We start from the raw sequence: 27,571 nt of genomic DNA on the forward strand, positions 1-27,571 counted from the left end.
ATGGATTAAGTGAATGATAACACTTAGACAGAAAATGACATGGTGGAAAAGTAGAGGCAGAAGAGGATGGGCAGGAGGGGGAATTATTACTATCATCATCACCACCATCATCACTATTATCATTATCACAAATTTTAACATTATACAGATCTCAGGTTGAGATGAAAGTCCTACTAAAAAAAATTTTCAGGAGAAATTTCAACAGATGCATTTGTTTTCCCACCTGATAAGATTTTTTTTTAAAAAGCAAAATGCCCAATTGAGACCCCCCTCTATTCTCCCAAAGGGGTTTTCCCCTGTCTTTGCAGGGAGGTGGCTGGCAAGATGGAACCACCCTCCTTTCCTCCCTCCCTCCCTCCCCTACAAGGCTGTTCAGTGCATCTGGTGAAGATGCACCAGCCTCACGTTCAGAGAAAGGCATCCCAAGCTCCCAAGTTTCTACAGTTGGAGAAATGGTTATGGATCCTGCTCATTTCTATATATACCTTTCCCTTGGCAATGGCAAAAAAAAAAAAAAAGTACGTGTGGAAGGAGCTGTGGTTCTCAGCCGGTGGTGTCGGTCATTCTCTTTCCAAATATAGAGAAGGAATGAGCCGAGGGGGTTAGCAGAGGCGTATAAAAGCCCCAGGGAGCAGTCACCTCTCTGTGGCTCGCTCTTGTGGGCAGAGGTAAGTCACAGCTTCCTCTTGGGTGACTCTTTTCAGCACCTGCTACTGACCTGGTGTGGTTCACCACTCTCCTGGCCCTGCCTGGCATTGGTAAGGTGGTACCTCCTTTCTGTCTAAGGAGTTTTCATAGAATTTGATGAGTGAATTCTCCCTGGGCCCAAAATACCCAGGTGCCCTTTGCCTCCAGCACCTCCTCCCTAAAGCTGAAGTAATGCTTGCTCCTTCCTCCTCATAGTCAGGATCTTGTTGGACACCTGCACAGCTGTCCACCCTGGCCTAACCTTCCCTCTGGCCCCTCTGACTTGTGCAATGTGGGCCTGTGGACTCAGTGCCTTCCCCTCTTGGGCTGCACATCTCCCAAATGCTCAACCCCTCATAGCTGCCAGGTGGTAATTAACCCATCTCAGAGATTTCTCCTGCTTATGGAGGACCAAGACACCTGCTCACCCCCCACCCCTCGTTCCCATCAGCTGGGTAGCCCCGACTTTTTATCAGGGATTCTGACCTTTAAGCATCATTTTCTGATTCTGATGTCAGATTGTACCAGAATGGGCAGGGATGAAGGAAGCCAAATGGAGACCTGTGATAGCTTTCTGTATCAGTAGGTCTTGGCCCTGCAGCTTGCCTCTGGCTAACGCTATTTATAAATGACTCATTTTTGTTTTTTGTCTTTACTACTTTAGTCTCATCAAGAGCTTACTTGACAGAGAGCTAGGATACTCCCGGGCATCTCTGAACTTGGGTGGTGTGTGTGTGTGTGTGTGTGTGTGTGTGTGTGTGTGTGTGTGTGTGTGTGTGTGTGTGTGTGTGTGTGTGTGTGTGTGTGTGTGTGTGTGTGTGTGTGTGTGTTGTGTATACTGTTGCAGGTCCTGTGGTTTCCAGCCTCTACGACTACCTTCTGCTGTCCTCCTGCAGGTGTGACTCAGGTGAGAACCCCCAGGCTTCTGTAAGTCTTCAGATGAGCCCCCATCATCTGGTGTTCTCCTCTTAGTGGTCCCTTGGACACCAGAGGGCTTGGACTGCAGGGCATTAGGGCTGCAGAGCCAGGACAAGAGGCAGCCCTTCTGGACCATGCTAGGTCTCTGTCGCTATCAGAGGCAAGCCTCTATTCTTAGCCACCGAAGGAAGTCAGGCTCTGACTACTCACATGGGGGTCAAGCCTCCGTTCAAAATGGTTCAAGCCTGCTTTTGTCATTTGCCATTCAGGATGCCCTTTGATGAGTGCCTTTATTTTTGCATGATGCACCTTTGAGGGCTCCTGCAGGTGGATTCTGGGATGGGGTGGGAGCTGCCTGGTGCCTGGCCAGGGAGCAGCTGGGCTCACCGGTGGGTTTGCTTCACAGCTGACGCCATGAGTAGTGATAGCGAGATGGAAGTGTTCGGCATAGCCGCCCCTTTCCTCCGGAAGTCGGAAAAGGAGAGGATCGAGGCTCAGAACCAGCCCTTCGATGCCAAAACCTACTGCTTTGTGGTTGACTCCAAAGAAGAGTATGCCAAGGGGAAAATTAAGAATAGCCAAGATGGGAAGGTCACGGTGGAGACAGAAGACAGCCGGGTAAGGCTCCTGGGCCTGCCTTCCTCTGGCTCTCTGCTTTGTTTCTGCGCATGTGCGTTGGCCTCTCCTCCAGCCCCTTTCATGGGCTCTGGCCCGTGGGTGTTCTAGGAGAAAGCATAGTGAGTACTGGCCTTCGTTTCTAGGCAGGAAAAAGGCCTGGTGATGGTTGATCAAAGCAGTTAGCATTCAGTATTTTTGTGTTTTTTTAAAAAACAAATCAATGTTTGCATGCTTTTCAAAGGTGCAGAACTGGGAGTCCAACACTAGGAGGCGCACTTTTACAACACCCTTCCTTGGAAGTCTAGATTTTCCCTATCTCTAGAAATGGTAAGGAAAGTGGGCAAGAGGCCCTTAGTGGACCACAAGCTCAATGAACTAGCAGACATCTGCTATTAGAGGGAGATGAACACTATAGCCTATTATATTTTGAGCCAAGCCATTATGGAAAAAGGTGGAAGATAATTTGGACTTCAAGACCTTCTGAGCCTGAAAAATGTCCCTGAAATAAATAGAATAAAATAAATAAGATAAAGTAAAATAAAAAAAGGAAAAAAGAGAACCTAAGAGACAAGAAGAGGAAATAGTGTCTTTGAGTGAAGGAAAGGGCATTCAACCCAGCAAACACTTCATAAAGTAAAGAAGCTAAGAAGAAAACTAGGTGCCAGTGGCCGTCACCTGTAATCCTAGCTACTCAGGAGGCTGAGATCAGAGGATCATGGTTTGAAGACAGCCTAGGCAGAGAAGTCCCCATGAGACGCTTACCTCCAATTAACCACTCAAAAACCGGAAGTGGCACTGTGGTTCAAGTAGTAGAGCACTAGCCTTGAGCACAAAGAGGCTCGGGTCAGCGCCCAGGGCCGGAGTTCAAACACCACAACCAACAAAAAAAAATCACAGAGAGAGAGAGAGAGAGAGAGAGAGAGAGAGAGAGAGAGAGAGAGAGAGAGAGAGAGAGAGAGAGAGAGAGAGAGAGAGAGAGAGAGAGAGAGAGAGAGAGAGAGAGAGAGAGAGAGAGAGAGAGAGAGAGGAAGCTAAGAAGAAGAGCTGGGAGGAAAGGTAAAAGCTAGATATGATGAGACCAGAGGGCCAATGTTTAGGATAAGTTTCCTGCTCACACAGTGCAGAGACAGGATTGACCAATTGAGAGAAAGAAAGTGCCAAGCACAGGGGAGAAAAAGGCTCCCACCCCAGGGCTTCAGGCCCTACACAGAGAAAACTCAAGGCCTGGGGTGGGTGTTTTCCTGAGAGCAATGCAAAGTCCTGGTGCATGCTGGGAACCTCTGCTCTGCCTGGCCCCTGGCTGACTCTTCACTCGGCCTGTAATCGTCTGCCCATAGACAGGGAAGGGAGGAGTGCCACTCTTTCCTAAGCATGTGCAACAAGGTTGAAGAAGGGGGACACAATGGGGGTATTCTGGGGGCACAATGGAGGTATTCTGGGGGTGTCAGCTGCTCTCAGAGAGCTTCACACGTTAGCTTATGCCATGGACACCAGCCTGGGAATCCAAACCACCCAGCTGTCTCTCCTCCCCATGCCTCTATCAGGATGGGCTATTTTCTCTGAACAGGCTGTGGAGAGCTCCTGGGATGCCAGCACTGAGGAGCTAAATGGGCCTTATTAGCTCCCACAGGCTTCCACCTCCTTTACAGGGGTCCCATCCTGTTCTCTCATTTCTGTCATTGTCTCCCCTCCCCAAACACCCTGGAGAGGAAATGAACCCCAGTAACAGACACCAAGCACCCCCTGTCCCCTCTACCACAAGTCACCCCCTAACAGCATCTTCCTTCACCATCAGCCAGGTAGCCCTCTTGTCCACCTGGGCAAGTCCCTTCCTGAAGCAGTAGGAATGTGAGCTAAGCCTTGGTGCCTCTTCCCCTTTCAGACCCTGGTGGTGAAGCCGGAAGATGTGTACGCCATGAATCCCCCCAAGTTTGACAAGATCGAGGACATGGCCATGCTAACGCATCTGAATGAGCCGGCTGTGCTGTACAACCTCAAAGACCGCTACACGTCCTGGATGATCTATGTCAGTGGTGACTCAGGCCCTGGCTTTCCTGGGACGCTAGATATGGGGTGGGGAAGGGAGGTATACACCAGACTGTGCAGGTGGAGGGTTCTGACTGGTGTGGAGCACAGCAGAAGTGGAGGGGCAGAGAAAGAAGATGAAGCAAGAGATTAGTGGGAGTCAGGTGTGGTGCTGCACACCTGTAATCCCAACAGGCAAAAGGCTGAGATAAGAGGATAGAAAGTTCAAGCCCAGCCTGGGATATACAGTGATATATAGTTTTTGCCTCAGAAACACACACAAAAAAATCGTAAAAGAAAACAACCTAAAAACAGTACTAGCTGTGGGAGATCTGGCTAGTTTCTGTTTTGCATTTCAGTTGCTTCATGTGTAAATAGAAATCAAGCAGTGTTGTGGCTCTCTCCTGTAAACCTAGCTACTCGGGAGGTTGAGATCTAGAAGAGACTAGTTCAAAGCCAGCCCAGGCAGAAGTCTATGAGACTCCATCTCCAAAATAACTATCAAAAAAAAAAAATAAAGCAAGGCAAGGGGTGTGGCCCAAGTGGCAGAGCACCAGCTGAGCAAGCAAGAGGCCCTGAGTTCAAATCCCATACTGCCAATAAACAAATATTTACTTCACTCTTTTACAAGTTTACCAGAAAGAAATCTAACATCAAAAAGACCCAACCCATAGATACATATACTTTTTCTTTTCTCTCCACAGACCTACTCCGGCCTCTTCTGCGTCACCGTCAACCCCTACAAGTGGCTGCCGGTGTACAACCCTGAGGTGGTGAACGGCTACCGAGGCAAAAAGCGTCAGGAGGCCCCGCCCCACATCTTCTCCATCTCTGACAACGCCTATCAGTTCATGCTGACTGGTGTGTTCTGAGGAGGAAGCAGGGAGGGGCGGGATCTGGCATGTGGGGAGAGATGAGGAAAGGGGAAATGAAAGGGCTCAGCTGCTATCCCTCATCCTGGTACTGCCTCACTCTAGTACCCAGGATAGGGAGAGGAGGGAGTAGAGAGAGATGAGGGAGAAGAGGCAGAAAGAAGTCAGACAGACTGTCTGTCCAGGGCCAGGGTGAGGAATGTTCACCGATCAGAGTATTGGTAAAACTATACAGATCAGAAACACAGACAGGTTTAAATGTCTCCATCTCTTCCAGTGAGAAGCCATGGGCTGTCATCAGGGGCTTCACTTCTTTGATTCTCATTCAAAAGAAGGAAGCTCTTCCCTTCCTACTGTAAACTCAATAAAGAAGGCAACTAAGGGGGAATAGAATTGTCTAGTTTAGCTGCGGCTCCTTGAGAGACCAGGGAGTCTTAGAGAGCTCTTCCGTACTGCCATCAGCTCTATTTTATTTTTTCCTTTGACAGATCGTGAAAACCAGTCCATTCTGATCACGTGAGTATCGCAAGCACAGAGTGGTTTCACAGCTGGGCCTGGGCCACTTTTAGTGACTTCTAGGCTAGTTTCGTCCATGTCCAGGCCACTTGATGCGTCCCAGGAAGCCTGTCTACACCAATTGGTCTCACTTCTTTTCTTTTCTTTTTAATTTTTTTTAAATTTCAGTGCTGGGGCTTAAACTCAGGGCCTTACATTCTCACTTGGCTTTTTCCATTAAGGCTGATGTTTTACCACTTGAACCACAGCCCCACTTCTGGCTTTTTGCTGGCTAACTGGGGATAAGAGCTTCTCAGATTTGTCTGTCCAGGCTGGCTTCAAACATTGATCATCAGATCTCAGCCTCCTGAGTCACTAGAATTGCAGCTAGGAGCCATTGGCGCCTGGATCAAGTCTCACTTCCTTTATTTCTTTCCAACTTTCTGAACAGCGGAGAATCCGGGGCAGGCAAGACTGTGAACACCAAGCGGGTCATCCAGTACTTTGCAACAATTGCAGCTACTGGAGACCTGGCTAAGAAGAAGGACTCCAAAATGAAGGTGAGCAGGGACTGAGGAGTTTTCTCCACTGCTTCTTCACATTTCTATTCTAACTTCAGAACAAAGAGGCCAGGCGGGTACCTTCCTCTCTCCACAAGAAGAGAAAAGCAGGCTGAGCCAGGCATGGGTGGCTCATGCCTCTAATACTAGCTTGGGAGGCTGAGACCTGAGAATCACACTTTGAATCACAATTTGACAGGAAAGTCCCATTTGACACTCTTATCTCCAATTAACCAGCCAAAAGCCAGAATTGGAGCTATGGCTCCAAGTAGTAGAGCTCTAGCCTTGCGTAAAACAATCTGAGGGGTAGTGCTCAGGCCCCTGAGTTCAAGCCCCAGTGCGAGCATAAGAGAAAGTAAGAGATAAAGAGAGAGGGAGAAAGAGAGGAAGAGAGAATGAGAAAGTGAGAGAGAAAAGCAGGCTAGGATGTAAAAGTCATCTTAGCCAAGGGTAGCACAGGATCCTGCGATTTCTTAGAAGAAAAGATGTAAAGGTTTCACAATCTGGGGGCAGCGTAAAGAGTTTGTTCCTTTCTTTCAGATTCATGGATGAGTGAGAGAATTCTAGCACACCCTTGCCTTTGACACAGACAATACAATAATATGAAATACACAGCAACAACAATAATAATAATAACAACACAGTATTATAAAATAAATCCAGACAGTCTACCTGGAGAAGCAAGGGTTGTCCATTTAAGAGACCCAACTATGGCTACATGTGTGGGAATGGCAGAGGGTGTGAAGGAAGGCCTGCTGTTGATTGAGTTAGTACTCGGGTTGGATTGTCTGAGGAGGAGGGAGGGGCTTCTCACTCCTAGGCAGGCAGGAGAGGTGGAACTAGTGAGCACTTATTACCATCATTTTCTGGCTTTAGAAAGATAGATTTTTTTAAAATTGGTGTTTCTTCCTCCACTTTTTGTGTTAGGGGACACTGGAAGATCAAATCATCAGTGCCAACCCCCTGCTGGAGGCCTTTGGCAATGCCAAAACCGTGAGGAATGACAACTCCTCTCGCTTTGTGAGTAGTCCAAGCATGGTTGGGATCTCTCTGCCTACAATATACCTAAAACAGAGAGTTTACAGACCAGAGACAGTTTACAGAGACCAGTTTACAGACCCAAGACATGCTCAGATAGAGTTCAATGAACTGGGTGGGTAATAGACTAGCTGAGTGACCAGAAGCCAAGTCCTCAATAGATGGAATTGGCAGGTAATGGCTGGGAGCAGGGGGATGGGAGGGGTATAGAAGGGTGTAGAAGGGACCCCAAACCTGAACACCTGGAGGAGCTGGGCACCCATGGCTCATGCCTATACTCCTCACGAAGTTGAGATCTGAGGATCACAGTTTGAAGGCTATCCTGCTCAAGAAAATCTACAAGACTCTTCTTTCCAATGAATCCCTGGAAAGCCAAATGTGTATCTATCACTAACCTTGAGTGAAAAGTCTAAGGAGCATCTCTGTTTTCAAGCCTTATTACTGGCATGAACAGAGAGAGAGAGAGAGAGAGAGAGAGAGAGAGAGAGAGAGAGAGAGAGAGAGAGAGAGAGAGAGAGATCACTACTTTGCTGAATAGATATGAGCAGGAGTAGGAGGAACAGAAAGAAGCAGATGAGTCCCATGGAAGAAGAAGGGAAAGAAAAGAAGAAAGCATATAATTAAGACCAAACTTCAGGGACTAGGCTCTTCCTGATGGTGCCCAGGAGATGAAGGGGGGGGGCATGGTAGGAACTGCTCTCCCTCTTCCCCTTGTACAGGGCAAGTTCATCCGAATCCATTTCGGAACGACGGGGAAGCTAGCCTCTGCAGATATTGAAACTTGTAAGTAGCCTCTGTGAGGTAGTATGTGGTCTCCATGTTTTGGGGAACAGCTGGGAGGACAGGCCTGTGTTTGTGTTCCAGATCTGCTGGAAAAATCAAGGGTCACCTTCCAGCTGAAGGCGGAGAGAAGCTACCACATCTTCTACCAGATTCTTTCCAACAAGAAGCCGGAGCTCATTGGTGAGGAGGCCCTCCATGGGGTTGGAGAAATTACCAGAGGGCGTGGTCTTTCATGCATGAAGAAGAGTTCTGCCTTTGCATAGGTGATGCACTGCCAACGAAGGAGTTTATGTCAGATGTGGGGTGAGGCTACTTGAAAAACATCTGGTCAGACAGCAGCAAGACTAAGCCAAGGTTCAGAGCAGGTTTATAAAAAGCTTCTGAGCAGCTGAACGTTTAATTGTCCTTGATCGCCCTCTTGTGTCCAGGCGCAGAGACTAACCTCTTGCAAAGGCTGAGAGAGGCCCATGCACAATCAGATGAACCCAGCCCATGGGTGGATAGCCAGCCAGTCCCCCTGCCTCCAGTTCTGCCTCAGATAGAAGCCTCTATGTACATTGGCTTCCTTGCCTGCTGGCTGCATCTGCCCACACTTCTTGGTCTCTAGCCTGAAAACAGGCTGCAGGTTTTCGACAGAAATTAGGAAAAGGCAAGGTTATACGACAGACCTCTGCTTCCCCATCCAGTATAACTCCAGACCTGGTCCATGTTCAGCCAGTTTTCCCTAATTGAGAAACAAGAACACTTAAATATCCTCTAGGATTCTTAATCTACAAGGCATAGAAGACAGCAACATCTCCCCTGGTCTGTGTTTCCAGGCTCAGCTAGGGGAGAAAAGAGATTTCTTTTTTTTTTAATTTTTATTTTTTTGTGAACACACTGTACAGAGGGGTTACAATTACATGGGCAGGATAATGCGTACATTTCTTATCAAGCATTGCAGCCTCCTCCTTTGTTTACCCTTCACATCCCTTCCCAGCCTCCCCCCCCACACCCAATCCTCCCCCCCCCCCGCCACCAACAGTGTAAAAAAATGACTTGTTTTTCCCCATCTCCTCTACAAGTTATACTGACATCAAATATAGTGAAAGCAGGGGTTATATTGTGGGGGAGGGACATACAAAGCAACAAAGAGATAATCTTATAAATGCGTTAGAAACAAATGCATGAAAGAAAAAAACATTAAAATACATATCTAAGGATTCATTTTCCTAATATCACATTATCTGACCTTTTCTGCTTGACTCATACATATACTAGATATTGCAAATAAGGGAAACATTGGGACCTATGTTTCTTTGGGCCTGGCTTACTTCACTTAATATAACTTTTTCCAAGTTTTTCCATTTCCTAACAAATGGGGCAATGTCATTCTTTCTGATGGAGGCATAGAATTCCATTATGTATATATACCACATTTTCTTGATCCATTTATCTACTGAGGGGCATCTGGGTTGGTTCCATATCTTAGCTATGGTAAATAATGCTGCAATAAACATAGTTGTGCTGGTAGCTTTAGTGTGGTCTTGTTTGTAAACATTTGGGTAAATGCCCAAAAGTGGGATTGCTGGGTCATAGGGGAGCTCTATGTGAAGTCTTTTGAGGAACCTCCATACTGCGAGAAAAGAGATTTCTAACTCTACAATTAGTTCTGATTCCACCTGGGTTAAACTCCCAGTCTGGGGTAGGGGAACTGAAATCCACCAGAAGGATTTTTTTCCCCTAAGTATCAGGGTCAACTCTTCAACCTTTCATCATTTCAGAGTTGCTCCTGATCACAACCAACCCTTACGACTACCCGTTCATCAGCCAGGGTGAAATCCTGGTGGGCAGCATCGACGATGCAGAGGAACTATTGGCTACGGATGTAAGCAGGGGGAGGAGGCATGAGGGGTGTGGGAGGTAAGGGGGCTTCTCTCATCATAGGCCACTGACCATGGGCTGGTCTTTCCATGCCCAGAGTGCCATAGATATCCTGGGCTTCACCCCAGAGGAGAAATCCGGACTGTACAAGTTGACGGGGGCTGTGATGCATTATGGGAACATGAAATTCAAGCAGAAGCAGCGTGAGGAGCAGGCAGAACCAGATGGCACTGAAGGTACCAACTCCACAAAGTAGGACATCATCCAGGGCTGGGGCCATTCTCCTGACATCATTTAGTGCCCAAATGACCTGCTGCTAGACCACAGATGCCTCTGGGCACTGTCACTATCCACTTGTCGAATCCCTAGCACAGTCTGGTTTTAGTGATAGTGAGAAGTGACCAGGGCTGAGCCTTGGGGACAGATCCTTCCCTTTCATAAAACTGACCATGTTCTTTGAGTGACATCACTGACTCCACAGATGTCCTTAAGAGATAAGTGATGTCAGGTACCAAGATGGACTTGGTCCACCGCCACCATGTGGCTGAATGTTGTCTTTCTTGCTTACCAGTGGCTGACAAGACAGCTTACCTGATGGGCCTGAACTCCTCCGATCTCCTGAAAGCCTTGTGCTTCCCCAGAGTGAAAGTAGGGAATGAGTATGTCACCAAGGGGCAGACAGTGGACCAGGTAAGGAGGCATCCCATCCCAGAGGCCAGGAAGAGAGCCAGGCCCCTGATGGTCACTGCCTTCCTCCTCATGAACTGGCTTTTCCTGGACAGGTGCACCATGCTGTGAATGCCCTTTCCAAATCAGTATATGAGAAGCTGTTCCTCTGGATGGTGACCCGCATTAACCAGCAGCTGGACACGAAGCTGCCGAGACAGCACTTCATTGGCGTTTTAGACATTGCAGGCTTTGAAATCTTTGAGGTTTGTCTGATTTCCATTCCTCCCTTGATAGCTCTTCATTCTGGAAGGCCATACTGTAGGAAAACTAGACTGAGAAAATCAGATGAAGAGAGTTGACACGCTGAGAGGGTTTATAAGTATTTCAGAAAGGTGATGACTCTTTGCGAAGGGAATTTTAAAGGCTATCCACAAATGAATAAATGAGAAAAAATTAATACTATTCATGAGTTAGGAAGAGCCAAAATGAGAAGCAGAGAATTTGATGCGAAGTAAATGATACACTATTTTTAAATTAATCAAGTTATTTATTTATAGCTGTTTTGAGGTGCTGACGAATCCAACCCAGGACCTCATATATGTCAGGCAAGCACCCTACCTCTAGAAATATCCCCAATCCTCACACACTATTTTATATAAATATTTGTACTATCCTGTGTTAGAAGCATATGGCCAGTCATTAAGGAGAATGTGTACCAGACATGCAGGTGGCAGAAAAAATGAGCCTCTTGTCTAGTTGAGGGAAAAAAAACTAAAAACAACACAGCAGTTTCTACAGCATGCCGACTAGCCTCAACTTGGTTCAAGAGAGATGCTCACACCATGAAAGCTCAGGAGAGGGGGCAACATCTTGTAGGTAGGTAGAAGTTAGAGACACCTTCTTCTTTCATAAAGGAGGACATGTGGTCAAATCTGGGCCCTGGAGAGAGCAGAGATGGACCAGAAAGGACTACTAAGGCTGTAAGGGGGACAGCTCATGGCTCTCTGAATGCAGTCTAAGTTTTCACGTGAATATTATATTTTGATGGCAGTATAACAGCCTGGAGCAGCTGTGCATCAACTTCACCAATGAGAAACTGCAACAGTTTTTCAACCACCACATGTTCGTGCTGGAGCAGGAGGAGTACAAGAAGGAAGGCATCGAGTGGACGTTCATTGACTTCGGGATGGACCTGGCTGCCTGCATCGAGCTCATAGAGAAGGTATCCTATGCAGCACTCAGAACCTCCTTCCCATGCTGCAATGGGGCTCATGTTTACCAATGCCTTTGCCTCGAATCTAGCCAATGGGCATCTTCTCCATCCTGGAAGAGGAGTGCATGTTCCCCAAGGCAACAGACACCTCCTTCAAGAACAAGCTGTACGACCAGCACCTGGGCAAGTCCAGCAATTTCCAGAAGCCCAAAGTGGTCAAAGGCAAAGCCGAGGCCCACTTCTCTCTGATCCACTACGCGGGCACTGTGGACTACAGTGTCTCGGGCTGGCTGGAGAAGAACAAGGACCCTCTGAACGAAACCGTTGTGGGGCTGTACCAGAAGTCCTCCAACAGGCTCTTGGCACACCTCTACGCCACCTTTGCCACAACTGATGGTAAAAGACTCTGGACAGGAGGAGGGCCTCGGCCTTGGGTGGTCACCCCTTTGCAGCCCACTTTGCAGACCTGTTCACAGCACTTGTCTTCCTTTGTTTCTCATAGCTGACAGTGGCAAGAAGAAAGTTGCCAAGAAGAAGGGGTCTTCCTTTCAAACTGTCTCTGCACTTTTCAGGGTAGGATGAGTGCAAGTTCATTTGCTTGTATACAGTTCATTAAGCCACAAGCAATATAACAGAATCATTTAAGAATCATATAAGACTAGCAATGTCTGCACATAGTAGTGATCCTAATGATACCTGTAATCCTAGCAACTGGGAAGGCAGAGATAAGAAGGTGGGAAGTTAAAGACAGCTCAGGCAAAAGTAGCACAAATCCATGTATTAGAAAAACTCAAAACTAAAAGGGCTGGTAGCAAGCTCAAGTGGCAGAACAGTTGTGCCAGGGCTTGGGTTCAATGCCCAATACTGCCTCTACCTTCGCCTCTAACCTCTATTATTTATTTATGTATTTATTTGCCAGTCCTGGGGCTTGAACTCAGGGCCTGGGCTCCGTACCTGAGTGTCTCTGTGCTCAAGGCTAGCACTTTACCACTTGAGCCACAGTGCCACTTCCAGCTTTTTCTGCTTATGTTAACCTCTATTTTTTTTAACTTATTTTATTTTATTTTTATTCTGGTTCCTGGGCTAGAACTCAGGCCTGGTCTCTGGCCCTGAGCCTCTCTATGCTTTAGGTTAGCACTCTACCACTTGAGCCATAGCACCATTTCCAGCCTTTTCTGAATAGTTTATTAGAGATAAAAGTCTCACAGACTTTCCTTCCCAGACTAGCTTTGAACCATGATCCCCAGATCTCAGCCTCCTGACTAGCTAAGATTACAGGCATGAGCTACTGGTGCCTGGCTATCATATACATATACATATACATATATATAATATATATATACATTTATTAGTTGTAATGTGGGGAGAATATGCACTAAGACTATTGCATGCAAGAATGTGCTGTCACTGTTCTTTAGAACTTGTGATAAATGTAAAACATCTATCTTATTTTTCATGGCAGTGTATCTTTCTTTGTAAGAGGCTAACTGTACACTGTGAAATTGAATCTTGTTCTTTAGGAAAACCTGAACAAGCTGATGTCCAATTTGAGGACCACTCACCCTCATTTCGTGCGCTGTATAATCCCCAATGAAACCAAAACCCCAGGTGAGTCACCTGCAGGCTGAGCTCCCCTGGGCAGAGGCCCTGCCTGCCAGCGGGCTCCCGGTGAAGCTGATGGGTCTCACCTCTGTTCGTAGGGGCCATGGAGCACAGCCTGGTTCTGCACCAGCTGCGTTGTAACGGCGTCCTGGAAGGAATCCGCATCTGCAGGAAGGGATTCCCCAACAGGATTCTCTATGGAGATTTTAAGCAAAGGTGTGTAAGGAAGATGTTCTAGATGATTCTTGAGCTGTACAAAGACTAGGATTTGACAGGGGCAAAATGTTAGTGTGAAAAGATTCATTCTGAAAGATCAATGTGGACTTGTGAGTACAATAAATAACCTACCACTGGGTTAGGTATATATATGTATATGTGTATACATCCATATGCATATGGATGTATACATATACACATATGGATATATATGTATGTATGTGTATATATATATATGTATGTGTGTCTTCCATGTTTTCCTCTGGACTTTATCTGATGTACCTCCAGGCAGGGAAAGGCCTGGCCTAAGTGCTCTCCAGCCTAGATTCTAGGCCATTGTATGGCAGTGTGATTATGGGCAACTTGGCCTTCCTGCCTTGAAGAGGGGCCTCGACTTGGCTGGGTCTCTGAGGGTTACGTCTTTGCTAATAGCCTGATTATCTCTATATGCACCGGCAGATACCGAGTGTTGAATGCCAGCGCCATCCCGGAGGGACAATTCATTGACAGTAAGAAAGCCTGTGAGAAGCTCTTGGCATCCATCGATATTGACCACACGCAGTACAAATTTGGACACACGAAGGTAGGACCTCAGTCTGACAGGCGTTGGCCTCTCCATCCTCTCCACATAATTTCCCCAGAAAACAGACCCCATTGCATCCATTTCTCCCTGCAGGTGTTCTTCAAGGCTGGCTTGCTGGGGACCCTGGAGGAGATGCGGGATGACCGCCTGGCCAAACTCATCACCCGGACCCAGGCTGTGTGCAGAGGGTTCCTCATGCGGGTGGAATTCCAGAAAATGGTTCAAAGAAGGTAAAGTGGGGTCTTTATTGAAATGTGGGCTCTTTGGGGGGAAGGCGGGGGAGGGCCTCCGTAAAATAAACAATGCTTTGTTTTCAGGGAGTCCATCTTCTGTATCCAGTACAACATCCGCTCCTTCATGAATGTCAAGCACTGGCCTTGGATGAAACTCTTCTTCAAGATCAAGCCTTTGCTAAAGAGTGCGGAGACTGAGAAGGAGATGGCCACCATGAAGGAAGAGTTCCAGAAAACCAAGGATGAGCTCGCCAAGTCAGAGGCAAAAAGGAAAGAGTTAGAAGAAAAGCTGGTGACACTGGTACAAGAGAAGAATGACTTGCAGCTCCAAGTACAAGCTGTATGTGCCTAAGAGTCTTTTCTATTATTACTATTATTCTTGTTGTTGCCATTGCCCTGTATTTTACTAAGTTTTTAGCAAAGCTAGATTAATGGTGGAGTTTTTTTTTCGGGGGGAGCTGGGTGCTTCATAAAGGACGTAGAACAAAATATTAGAACATCACAAATCTCATTATACCTAAAGGAAGTGATAATTATTTTATTATCTATTAATTGATTTGCATGCTTACTTGTTTTTATCCCTAAGTGGTTGTACAAAGGGTTCCAATTCAGCGTGTCAGTTTGCAAGCACGATGAATACATCTTAATTGCTGTCATCTCTTTCATCACTCTCATCCGTCTTGCTCTGATTCTTCTTTCTCTTTAGGAAAGCGAAAACTTGTTGGATGCAGAAGAGAGATGTGATCAGTTGATCAAAGCCAAATTCCAACTGGAGGCCAAAATCAAAGAGGTGACGGAGAGAGCAGAGGATGAGGAAGAGATCAATGCTGAGCTGACTGCCAAGAAGAGGAAGCTGGAGGATGAGTGCTCAGAACTGAAGAAAGACATCGATGACCTTGAGCTGACACTGGCCAAGGTCGAAAAGGAGAAGCATGCTACAGAGAACAAGGTATCCCCCCTACTGGGTCGTTCTGGCTTGACATATTCACTGCAAACCAAACCATCCCTTCTTCTGATGGCTGAGATCTCTTCTTAGGTGAAAAACCTTACAGAAGAGCTGTCTGGGTTGGATGAGACCATTGCTAAGCTGACCAGGGAGAAGAAAGCCCTCCAAGAGGCCCACCAGCAGACCCTGGATGACCTGCAGGCAGAGGAGGACAAAGTTAACTCTTTGAGCAAAATCAAGAGCAAACTGGAACAGCAAGTAGATGATGTAAGTCAATAGCATTAACCTCAGGAGTCCTGGAATTTCAGGGTGCACATCCCCTTTTCCTGGGAGAACTTTAACAATGCATTTGATCCCAAAAGGAAATGGTGCCATTTTTTTTTTCTTCCAGCTGGAGAGCTCTCTAGAACAAGAAAAGAAGCTGCGAGTAGACCTGGAAAGGAACAAGAGGAAGCTGGAGGGAGACTTAAAGCTTGCTCAAGAGTCCATCCTAGATCTGGAGAATGATAAGCAACAGCTGGATGAAAGGCTGAAGAAGTAAACCACCTAACCACTGGCTCCAGTGCATTGTAGGTTGTTACCTGATGGATTCTGTCTTCACATACTGTACATTTCCCTCCACAGGAAGGATTTTGAGTACAGTCAACTGCAAAGCAAAGTGGAGGATGAGCAGACCCTGGGCCTCCAGTTCCAGAAGAAAATCAAAGAGCTACAGGTTAGGAGGCCTTCCAATTTTACTTTCACACATGGGTCACCCAGGGAGCCGAGTGCTGGCCTCTCACAGCCAGAGCAAATAGGCAGGGCCGCATGAATGAATTTCCTGGGTTTCCTTTCTGCCAGGCTGATAGGGCAGGCACGATCACTAACCCCCAGCTTGTAATCAAACACATAACTAAAATATGTGGGTCAATATTCAAAGGAATGGGAACCATTATGGGTTGGCTACTGGGGGCTAATGGTGGTTGGCACAGGAAAATCTTTTAGTGACATTCTTATTTATCTGTGAGATCTGATGACTTATTTATCTGATGGGAATAGAAACTAGGTAACAAGGTAATATGGTAACAACTAGATTCCTTATCAGCATGTATTAGCTGTGCATTAATGGGGTTCACTGTGACATTTCAAAACATGTACACAGTGTACATGCGCTGATCAAATCCAGCCTCCCCCACTTCCCCAGCCTCTGGTAGTTACTCACTATTCTACATTTGGGTAGATGTAAAAAAATAAAAATAAAATCCAGGTGCCAGTAGCTCATTAGGAAGCTAAGATCTGAGGATTGTGGTTTGAAGCCAGCCTGGATAGGAAAGTCTGTGATACTCTTATCTCCAATGAACTACCCCAAACCAAGAAGTAGAGGGGTCGTTTAAATAAAGCACTAGCCTTGAGTGAAAAAGCTCAGTGACAGCACCCAGGGGCCTGGGTTTAAGCCCTAGTTCTGATGTGTGTGCGTGCACATACATGCCTATGCACACATCACACAAAATAAAAACTTTAAAAACTCTGCATGAGAATATATGGCATTTGCTTTTTCTGCTTCTGGCATATTTCATGTAAGGTAACTTAGTGTCGGTACCTTCCATTTTCCTGCAAATGACTTGCCTTCATTTCTTTTTATGGCTGAATAATACTCCATTGAATCTATCTATCTATCTATCTATCTATCTATCTATCTATCTATCTATCTATCTATCTATCTATCTATCTATCTATCTATCTATCTATCTATGTGTCTACATATCTATGAATCTATCTATGTATCTATCTATGTATCTGTGTATCTATCTATCTATCTATCTATCTATCTATCTATCTATCTATCTATCTATCTATCTATGTATCTATGTATCTGTCTATGTATCTACGTATCTATGTATGTATGTATGTATCTATTTATGTATCTATGTATCTATGTATCTATCTATGTATCTGTGTATCTATGTATCTGTTTATGTATGTATGTATGTATGTATATATGTATCTATCTATTTATGTTTCTATGCATCTATCTATGTATCTGTGTATCTATCTATGTATCTGTCTATGTATGTATCTGTCTATGTATGTATGTATGTATGTATGTATGTATGTATATATGTATGTATCCATCCATCTATCTACACAGTTCCTTTACCCATCCGTGCCCCAGTGGGGTGGGCACCTGCATGGATTCTGCATGCTGGCACCGTAGCATTGACCCTCCACTCTCTGTGGAGAGCTGTTGGTGGGTGGGTGACGGGCTGCTCACCCCTCTGCAGGCTCGCATCGAGGAACTGGAGGAGGAGATCGAGGCCGAGAGGGCCACGCGTGCCAAGACGGAGAAGCAGCGCAGCGACTACGCTCGGGAGCTGGAGGAGCTGAGCGAGCGTCTGGAGGAGGCGGGCGGCGTCACGTCCACCCAGATCGAGCTGAACAAGAAGCGGGAGGCCGAGTTCCTGAAGCTGCGCCGGGACCTGGAGGAGGCCACGCTGCAGCACGAAGCCACGGTGGCCACGCTGAGGAAGAAGCACGCAGACAGCGCCGCCGAGCTGGCTGAGCAGATCGACAACCTGCAGCGGGTCAAGCAGAAGCTGGAGAAGGAGAAGAGCGAGTTCAAGCTGGAGATCGACGACTTGTCCAGCAGCGTGGAGAGTGTGTCCAAATCCAAGGTGTGCAAGCGGGGCTGGGCTGCGCACGGGACCCCTGCGGCCGGGCCCACAGCCCAGCCCGGCACACCTGCCATCCTTACCTCTCCCCCTTGTCCCGATTCATCAGGCCAATCTGGAGAAGATCTGTCGAACTCTGGAGGATCAGCTGAGCGAGGCCAGGGGCAAGAACGAGGAGAGTCAGAGGAGCCTGAGCGAGCTGACCACGCAGAAATCTCGGCTTCAGGCCGAAGCCGGTGAGCCAGGCTGCCCAACCTGCACTGGGATCTAGGACGGCAGGGCAGGGTTTGGTAGAGGATTTCTGAGAGAATCTTTGCACCAGAGACTTAATCGAAATAACCACAGAAGGTGCATTCAAGATACTCCTATAGATGAGTCCAAGAGCCGAGTGCCAGTGGCTCACATCTGTAATCCTAGCTACTCAGGAGGCTGAGATCTGAGGATCGTGGTTCAAAGCCAGCCTGGGCAGGAAAGTCCATGAGACTCTTATCTCCAATAAACCACCAGAAAACGGGAAGTGGGCAGCTGTGGCTCAAGTAGAGCGCTCACCTTGAGCTGAAGAGCTCAGGGACAGAGTCCAGGCCCAGAGTTCAAGCCCCATGGCCAACAAAACAAGAGTCCAAGGAAGAGGGGAGAAAGTGGATCAGAACAAGGAGGGGCTCAAAACATCGCCATATTCTAGGATGCTCCCTATTAATACAAACTTAGGTCAGACTGAATCTAATAGGCAAAAATAGGAGGAGAAAGGAAGATCCAGCCATCTCTACTTCTTGTAGCATGGTGTCTGCATTTAGGCATTGTGGAGAATAAAGTGAGAAATGGGCTAATTTGTGTTGCCTCTCCCTATATGATAAAAATGTAAGGAAGTTGGGCGTTGGCAGCTGTAATCCTAGCTACTTAGGGGAGGCTGAGATCTGAGGATCTTGGTTCAAAGCCTACCCAGGCAGGACAGTCCATGAGACTCTTTATCTCCAATTAACCAGCAAAAAGCAGAGCCAGAGATGTAGCTCAAGTGGTAGAGAAACAGTAAGCAAGTCAAGCTAGAGTGTGAGGCCCTGAGCTCAAACGCTAGTACTGGACACACACACACACACACACACACACACACACACACACACACACACACACACACACACATCACCACCCCCTCCACCACTACCACCACCAACAAACTAATGGAACGTTGTTTGGGGTTTTCACCTAGAAAATGTGTCTCCACTCACCATGGACCCCTCACTACAGGTAAATCAAAAAGAAGTGTAGTCAGCTACCCCTTCTGCAATAACCTTGAGGAGTAAGCTATGGTGTCACAAACCCTGTCTGTCCCCTTTATCTCTGACCTCTGTACACATATCAATCTGAACTGGCACTGTTCAGTCAAAGAGTACCTCCACATTGCTGGGGAGCAGCAGCTGCTCCCAGAAGCACTAAGGAATTCCTTTCGTGACAAAGGAAGAGGCCGCTGGGCAGCTTGGGAGAAGTCATTCATTCAGGGCCCTGGTAACATTTTCAGGGAGCAATGATTTTCTTTGGGCCTCATTGTGGTCCCCACAACCAGTGGTTTCTGGCACTGTCATTGTCAGGCATGCTGTTCCCCTGTCCATGGATATAGCCACATCTTCTCATTTGCTTGCCAGATCTTACACATACTAGGAACTTGGGGAGTGAAGGAATGAGTGCATTGTATGAATGCATGAAAATATTTCCTTCTGACCACAGGTGAACTGAGTCGTCAACTGGAAGAGAAGGAGAGCATCGTGTCCCAACTTTCCAGGAGCAAGCAAGCCTTTACCCAGCAGATAGAAGAGCTCAAGAGGCAGCTGGAGGAAGAAAGCAAGGTGCCTTTCTTGCCTCTATGTTCTTGGTTGGATTTTCAGATATCACCTGGGGTTGCAGGTGCACAGGATGCACACCACACAGCTCCGTCCAGCCAGAGATGACACAGGGACATACTTAGGTCGTGTGAAGCACATAGTATCAAATCCATTGTGGACTCTTTTTTTTAAGCCTTTTATTTTTTATTTCAAGGTGAGGCAGATAGGGGTGACAGTTACATAAGTAAGGTAATGAGTACAGTTCTTCTCAAACTTGTTACCCCTTCCCCCTTCCCTCATTTTTCTCCTACTTCTCCCCCCCCCCGACCCCCAGTTGTCTTGTGTATATTGCTGATGCATTGGTTCCCCCCCCCCGGCCCTTTTTCTCACCAACCTCTTGTTCCCCTTCCCTTCCCTATTTCAAATAAATGTATATACAATACCAGGGTACCAGAATCAAACACAGTGACAACAGGGGATGTACCATAGGGGGCAGAACATTCCAAGGAAACAGAAAAATCACATAATACATTAAAACAGCAACAAAGAAAAACCTCTGTGTCATGTCTTAGAGTTCATTTCGCTTTTATCATATTATTGTTTTTTATTCCCCAGGCCAAGAACGCCCTGGCCCACGCCCTGCAATCCTCCCGCCATGACTGTGACCTCCTTCGGGAGCAGTATGAGGAGGAGCAGGAAGGCAAAGCCGAGCTGCAGAGGGCGCTGTCCAAAGCCAACAGTGAGGTTGCCCAGTGGAGGACCAAATATGAGACGGACGCCATCCAGCGCACGGAGGAGCTGGAGGAGGCCAAGTAAGCAACTCTGCCTGTGGAAGAACTAGAAAAACTTTTAAGTACTCACATGGTAGAACGCACCAACATCCTGGCTTCATAACTAAGGATGATCTACTGAGTGTGTGTGTGTGTGTGTGTGTGTGTGTGTGTGTGTGTGTGTGTGTGTGTGTGTGTGTGTGAACCTGTCACTAGCCAGTCTCATTAAGACATCCACTTTGATCCTGGGTAGAGACAAGGCAGGTTATTGATCACAGACTCTGAGCAGAGAGGGCTCCCTACTGGACTCCTGAAACCACAGGAGTGCTTGAATCCCAAAGATCAGCAACTCCAGCTTGATGAGCAGTGATGTTCATTAAGCTTGAAACCAAAATAACATCTGCTTCTTTTTCATATCCTTAAAAGGAAAAAACTTGCTCAGCGCCTTCAGGACTCGGAGGAACAGGTTGAGGCAGTGAATGCTAAATGTGCTTCCTTGGAGAAGACAAAGCAGAGGCTCCAAGGAGAGGTGGAGGATCTCATGGTTGATGTGGAAAGAGCCAACTCCCTGGCTGCTGCTCTGGACAAGAAGCAGCGGAACTTTGATAAGGTGTTGCCAAGTGCCATGATGTGTGTGTGTGTGTATGTGTGTGTGTGTGTGTGTGTGTGTGTGTGTGTGTGTGTGTGTAGGTTCTGGTTGGTTGTGGAAAGAGGGGCTGGCCTTAGGCCCGGCTCTTCCTCAATAGCAGTGTGGCATGGAGAATGTCCCTGAACTACCCAGGGTGTGGTTGCCATATCTTGCAAACAGAATGGAAATGGGGTAGGGGTGGGGTGGTGGGGCTCCTTGCAAACATGGTCAGCAGGGACTAGTTAATGTCTATAGTCTTGCTCAGCCCCCAGCTCTTTGCTAACCCTCATGTTGCTGGAACGTCTAGGTAGTTGATGTGTGGAACTCTTAACATGTCCCAATAGGAGGCATACTGGAATGCCCCTTCTCAGTGTGGCAGACAGCTATCACTGGAGCTAATGTTTTAAGGAAATACTTAGAAATACTGTATGAGGAAAAGAGCCTCCTTCCAAGGATCCATGTGCTTTTTAGAGACAGCAGTTGCTACTGATCTTGAGCAAAATTGTGTGTGTGTGTGTGTGTGTGTGTGTGTGTGTGTGTGTGTGTGTGTGTGTGTGTGTGTGTGTGTGTGTGTGTGCCAGTACAGGATTTGAACTCAGGGCCTGGACACTGTCCTTGAGCCTCTTTGGGCTCAAGACTAGCACTTCTACCACTGGAGCCACAATATCACTTCTGGTTTTTTTCTAAGTAGTTTATTGGAGATAAGGCTCTCATACACTTTTCTTCCTGGCTTGGCTTTGAACCATAATCCTCAGAGCTCAGCTTTATGTATAACTAGGACTACAGGTATGTGCCCAATTCCCTTAGCTTTTTCACTCAAGGATGGCACTCTGCCACTGAAGCAACACCTCCACTGCCAGCTTTTTGGTAGTTCGTTGGAGACATGAGTCTCTGGGATTTTCCTGCCCAGGCTGGCTTTGAACTGGGATCCTCAGATCTCAGCCTGCTGAGTAAGCTACAGGCATGAGCTACCAGCCCCCAGCTGATCTTGAGTGAGTAAATGTATGGAAGGAAATCTTGGCTACAACAACGAGCAACATTAAGAAGTTGAAACAAAAGGCTCTGGCGTAACCCTAGATCTGAGAGTATCCCCTTTAATGGTTCTGCTGAGTTCAAAGCTTTGGAGGAGAGCTGATAAACTGAAATTGCTGTGGGTGTTTCAGGTGCTGGCTGAGTGGAAGACCAAGTGTGAGGAGAGTCAAGCAGAGCTGGAGGCGTCTCTGAAGGAGTCCCGCTGCCTGAGCACTGAGCTCTTCAAACTGAAAAATGCCTACGAGGAAGCCCTGGATCAACTGGAGACCGTGAAACGGGAAAACAAGAACTTAGAGCGTAAGCTGTTCCAAATGCCAAGTAGGAGCCGGTCCGAGACCTTTCCCTTCCCCTCACGGGAAGCAGCCACCATCTTTTGCATTGATTGCAAGTCCCTCTAGGTACCATTTCTTATCTCTACAACACAGAAGTCTTTAGCAGGATAAGAAACCAGTGCGAAAGCAGGGAGTTAGCACTTTGCATGCTGGGGAAACCTGGGTGGAGGCAGTTCACTGCAGTGAGGACTTATTTTGTTGCAGAGGAGATCGCGGACCTCACAGAACAAATCGCTGAAAATGGGAAAACCATCCACGAACTGGAGAAATCAAGGAAGCAGATGGAGTTGGAAAAGGCTGATATCCAGATGGCTTTGGAGGAAGCAGAGGTGGGCACTGGAGCCTCTGCTGGAGGCAGCAGGAACAAAAGACCAGGATGTGGGGGTGGGGGTGGGTGGAAGGGGCAGGGCAGCAGGTAAGCTGCTTTAGGTTTTGTTGTTGTTGTTTTTACCTTTGTAAAATCACAGTCCTAATGCTTGTTCCTCCCTACCCGCCCCCCCCCCCAACAACTGTTATAAGGCTGCATAGGATAATCTCTATGACTTATCTTGAATTCACTGGAGAAAATGCTGACATGGAAATAGGTCTGAAAATTAAATTCCATAAAATCTTAGGCAAATTGAAAAATATATGTAAAGTGCTGCTGCCTGCTCCTAAGAAATAGGATGGTTTAAATGTTATTAGTGTATGATTGATGATTGCATAATCAAAGCCAAATCATAAGGAAGCAGGTTTCATTTCCCCAGTGAAGTTAGATTTGTGTGTGTGTGTGTGTGTGTGTGTGTGTGTGTGTGTGTGTGTGTGTGTGTGTGTGTGTGTGTGTGTGTTCCAATACTGGGGCTTCATGTTCTCACTTGGCTTTTTTGTTCAAGGCTAATGCTCTACCACTTGAGTCACAGTTCCACTCATGGGTATTTTTTTGCTGATTAATAAGCATCTCATGGACTTGCTTGCCCAAGTTGGCTTCAAACCTCCATCCTCAGATCTCAGCCTCCTAAGGAGCCTAGGACTCAAGGCATGAGCTACCAGCAACCTGGCCAAGTGAAGACTTTTTGCAAAGGTCGTTTTAATGTGACAGCGTTAGATTTTAGGGCTTGTCCTCCCCAGGTTGGTGTAGCAGTCTCTGCCCCAGCATGGTTACCATCAATTTTGTCTCCCCCCCCCCACCAAAGGCTGCTCTTGAACATGAAGAGGCCAAGATTCTCCGAATCCAGCTGGAATTGACCCAGGTGAAATCAGAAATCGACAGGAAGATCGCTGAGAAGGATGAGGAGATTGAGCAGCTGAAGAGGAACTACCAGAGGACTGTGGAGACCATGCAGAGTGCACTGGACGCTGAGGTGCGGAGTCGCAATGAAGCGATCCGGATCAAGAAGAAGATGGAGGGCGACCTCAATGAGATTGAGATCCAGTTGAGTCATGCCAACCGCCAGGCTGCGGAGACCCTCAAACACCTCCGGAGTGTCCAGGGCCAGCTGAAGGTGCAGAGTTCTTCCCCCACTCAGATCCCCCCCTCCAAGGAAAACCTCCCTCATCCTTAAAGGCTCAAAACAAAGCTCATGGACCTAGGGCACCCACTTCAGAGTGTCTTCCTTTTTCTTCTTGCTAGGACACACAGCTGCACCTGGATGACGCTCTGCGGGGCCAGGAGGACCTGAAGGAGCAGCTGGCCATTGTGGAGCGCAGAGCCAACCTGCTTCAGGCCGAGGTGGAGGAGCTGCGGGCCACGCTGGAGCAGACCGAGAGGGCCCGGAAGCTGGCTGAGCAGGAGCTCCTGGACTCCAATGAGCGAGTGCAGCTGCTGCACACCCAGGTAAGGGTGTGGGAGCCTGGGGATCCTACAGACCCCACCTGAACCTCAGGCACACCTGTGTGATGCCCACCCCCTCACCTTCCCCAGAACACCAGCCTCATCCACACCAAGAAGAAGCTGGAGACAGACCTCACACAGCTCCAGAGTGAGGTGGAAGATGCCAGCAGAGATGCCAGGAATGCTGAAGAGAAGGCCAAGAAGGCCATCACCGATGTAAGGCTTTATCTTCCTTTCCTGGCCTGGGCTTCCTCAAAGCCTTTCTTATTCCCTAATCCCCTAGACTGTCCCATGAGAAAGGTAGAGGTCTCCCCCAGAACATTTATGGCTCACGTCTCCTCCAAGACCCCTGCCCCCTCTCTCCTCAAACTCAGCTGTTTCTTCCTGTATATTCGATATATTGAATAAAGAAAGATAGGAAGGACAGGTGAGCCCTTCCAGAGGTGGAAACTGCACCTTCATGTTGACATCCCAAATCACCTCGCCCACTAATTACCTATAACCTTCCTGGTCCCCTAAACCTGCTTCCTGGGTCTGCAGATCTAATGGCGTCACCTGCTGTCTGGCAAGGGAATACCACCTCAAAGAGACTTGGCTTTTGGTTCTCAAGAGGACCTGTCTTAACCTCGTTATCCCCAATCCTGGGGTGCTGAATAGCAAACCAGTTTTCTCCTAGCCTCAGAATCTTCTAAAATATGTTAGTGGTCATGAAAGGAAGAGCCCTTGGAGATGGGGAAGGTCACTAGGAGCCAACCACTTTGTCCTGCCAGTCCTGGCAGGTTCTATTTCTTAGATTATTGTATGTCCTGTGGAGCGCTTGTCCTACTCTAAGGGGAAAGCTGTGCACACTCACAGTTCTAGGGCATGATCTCTGCTCTTTGAACACCCAGGTCTCCACAGCAATGAAGGCTTTGAACTTGGTCAGCCACTCAGTGGGCCTAATAATATACTTTTCAGGCTGCCATGATGGCCGAGGAGCTGAAGAAGGAGCAGGACACCAGCGCCCACCTGGAGCGGATGAAGAAGAACCTGGAACAGACAGTGAAGGACCTGCAGCACCGTCTGGATGAGGCTGAGCAGCTGGCTCTGAAGGGCGGCAAGAAGCAGATCCAGAAACTGGAGGCCAGGGTACAACAGGGAAATCCCTGGCTGGACTGAGCCCCCACCTCTCACCCCATCTTCTCCCATTCATACCACTGGCCCAGAACAACACCCTGACTTCTTCTCAGATCCGAGAGCTGGAGTCTGAGCTGGAAGGGGAGCAGAAGAAGAACACAGAGTCTGTGAAGGGTTTGAGGAAGTATGAGCGTCGGGTCAAGGAGCTCACATACCAAGTAGGTAGAAAGAAGCGTTGCTGGCCTTTTGTTTTTTTAATTCTTCCTGTTTGGGATAAGTACTTCTGAACAGTATGTCCAACCTGAATATAAGAAGAGACACTGCAGTTCAGAAAATGGGTCAGTCCTGTGCAGCTCTACCCCTCTTCTCTCACAACGTTCCCATTTTAGAGTGAAGAGGACAGGAAGAATGTGCTGAGGTTACAGGACCTGGTAGATAAACTTCAAGTGAAAGTCAAGTCCTACAAGAGGCAGGCGGAGGAGGCGGTAAGTCTGTGTGATGATGACACGGTGCCTGGTCCCGATCCCGCAAGGAGTTCTGAGAGAGGAGCATGCGCTGATCTGACCTGCCGGGCTCTTTGTATTTAGGATGAACAAGCTAATGTTCATCTCACCAAATTCCGGAAAGCTCAGCATGAGCTGGAAGAGGCGGAGGAACGAGCAGACATCGCAGAATCGCAAGTCAATAAACTGCGCGCAAAGACCCGAGACTTCACCTCCAGCAGGGTAAGTTGTTGATCCAAGAGCCACCCACAGTGATGATCGAGACTGCTGAGCTAGAAGCAGCTGTACAGAATCCTCTCTATTACATCCCGGGGTGGTGATTGTCTTAAGCAACTTAGTTTTCATGTGAGACCTATAATATTTAAAAAAAATACTAAAAGCAAAAAAGGCTGCTCCAAGTGCTGGTGGCTCATGCCTATAATCCTAGCTACTCAGGAGTTTGAGATCTGAGGATTGTGGTTCAGAGCCAGCCCAGGCTGGAAAGTCTGTGAGACTCTGATCTCCAATTAACCACCAGAAAACCAGAAGGGGCGCTGTGGCTCAAGTGGTAGAGAACTCACCTTGAGCTGAAGAGCTCAGGGACAGCACCTAAGCCCAGAGTTCAAGCCCCACAACTTACAAAAACAACAACAACAAAAAGATGGGAATATATTTTTAAGTGGTAGAGCACTTGCCTAGCAAGCATGAAGCCTGGCTCTCCAACTCAAGCACCACCAAAAAATACAGTTTTGTCTCCTAATTTTCTTTTTGTTTCTGTTAGTATTGGGCTTGAACTCAGGACATCACTCTCTCACTTTGTTTTTTCACTCAAGGCTGGAGCTCTGCCATTTGAGCCACCTCTCTATTTCCAGCTCCTTGCTGGTTCACTGAAGATAAGAATCTCTCCTGTTTGTATGTCCAGGATAGCTTCAAACACTGATCCCTAGATCTCAGCCTCCTGAGTATCTAGCCACCAGCCACCCAGCAAAAAAATAAGTTTGACAACAAAAAGCAAACACTACCTTAAGAAAGAATGGAATCCCACTGAGCTCTTACATGCCCTCTGCTGGCACCAGAGCACCGCTACAGGAATATTCTCTAGAGCCTGAGGAGCACTTGCTTCTGCAGTGTCTATCCACTTAGGACATCTGCCATCCAAATGGGGTTTGCTGTCTCTCCTGGCTTGGTTTCTCAGGCTTCATCTATAAAACTGTATCCTTACAAGATCCCCCTGTCCCCAAATTTCCTGCCGCCTACTGATATGTATAAGCAACTCCTTGGTAACTGTTGGAAGACAGGAAGGGGGAAAGATGTCTCTGCCATCTGACTTGACTACAAGTACCCCCTTTTTTTCCAGATGGTAGTCCATGACAGTGAAGAGTAAGAGAGCCCTCCAGGATCAGGATGGACAGAAGATATACAAAATGTATATGTTCACAGTGCCTGACCACTAGGCTGCATTTCCATGTGATTCCTTTTCACATGCAATAAACTTGGCCTTGTTTCTAGCGGAGCCTGTTTCATTACCATTACTTTCCTTCTCCCCATGTGGAAATGGTTTCCCCACACTCCACCCCCCATCCTCTTTGGTGATTTTTATGCTTACTGTTGAAATCTC

At 47.4% G+C, this 27,571-nt stretch overlaps 1 protein-coding gene across 1 annotated transcript; it reads left to right on the plus strand.

Moving 5' to 3' along the window:
* Window positions 1-2,019: 2,019 nt before the first annotated feature.
* On the plus strand, window positions 2,020-27,415 carry Myh3 (myosin heavy chain 3). Its single transcript, XM_070026717.1, has 39 exons — window positions 2,020-2,223; window positions 4,106-4,249; window positions 4,953-5,109; window positions 5,609-5,636; window positions 6,067-6,175; window positions 7,103-7,195; window positions 7,933-7,996; window positions 8,078-8,176; window positions 9,760-9,863; window positions 9,957-10,095; window positions 10,431-10,549; window positions 10,642-10,791; window positions 11,580-11,750; window positions 11,831-12,137; window positions 12,244-12,314; window positions 13,262-13,349; window positions 13,442-13,559; window positions 14,019-14,142; window positions 14,236-14,372; window positions 14,460-14,715; window positions 15,082-15,324; window positions 15,412-15,588; window positions 15,713-15,858; window positions 15,946-16,036; window positions 17,583-17,972; window positions 18,079-18,205; window positions 19,689-19,807; window positions 20,399-20,595; window positions 20,980-21,163; window positions 22,345-22,510; window positions 22,750-22,874; window positions 23,718-24,026; window positions 24,155-24,358; window positions 24,446-24,571; window positions 25,313-25,483; window positions 25,585-25,689; window positions 25,861-25,956; window positions 26,059-26,196; window positions 27,311-27,415. The coding sequence occupies exons 1-39, from the start codon at window positions 2,020-2,022 to the stop codon at window positions 27,335-27,337; spliced, it is 5,823 nt and encodes a 1,940-aa protein (XP_069882818.1). The 3' UTR covers window positions 27,338-27,415.
* The last annotated feature ends 156 nt before the right edge of the window (window positions 27,416-27,571 follow it).

Source organism: Dipodomys merriami, unplaced genomic scaffold (genome assembly GCF_024711535.1).
Source record: "Dipodomys merriami isolate MVZ:Mamm:240054 unplaced genomic scaffold, mDipMer1.0.p SCAF_19, whole genome shotgun sequence".
NCBI classification, from domain to species: Eukaryota; Metazoa; Chordata; class Mammalia; order Rodentia; family Heteromyidae; genus Dipodomys; species Dipodomys merriami.

Coding starts and splice junctions, on each gene's coding strand:
- Myh3 (XM_070026717.1), top strand. CDS start 2,020: ATGAGTAGTGATAGCGAGATGGAAGTGTTCGGCATAGCCGCCCCTTTC. Junction 22,875..23,717: donor TGGCTTTGGAGGAAGCAGAG/GTGGGCACTGGA, acceptor CCCCCACCAAAG/GCTGCTCTTGAACATGAAGA. Junction 26,197..27,310: donor GAGACTTCACCTCCAGCAGG/GTAAGTTGTTGA, acceptor CTTTTTTTCCAG/ATGGTAGTCCATGACAGTGA.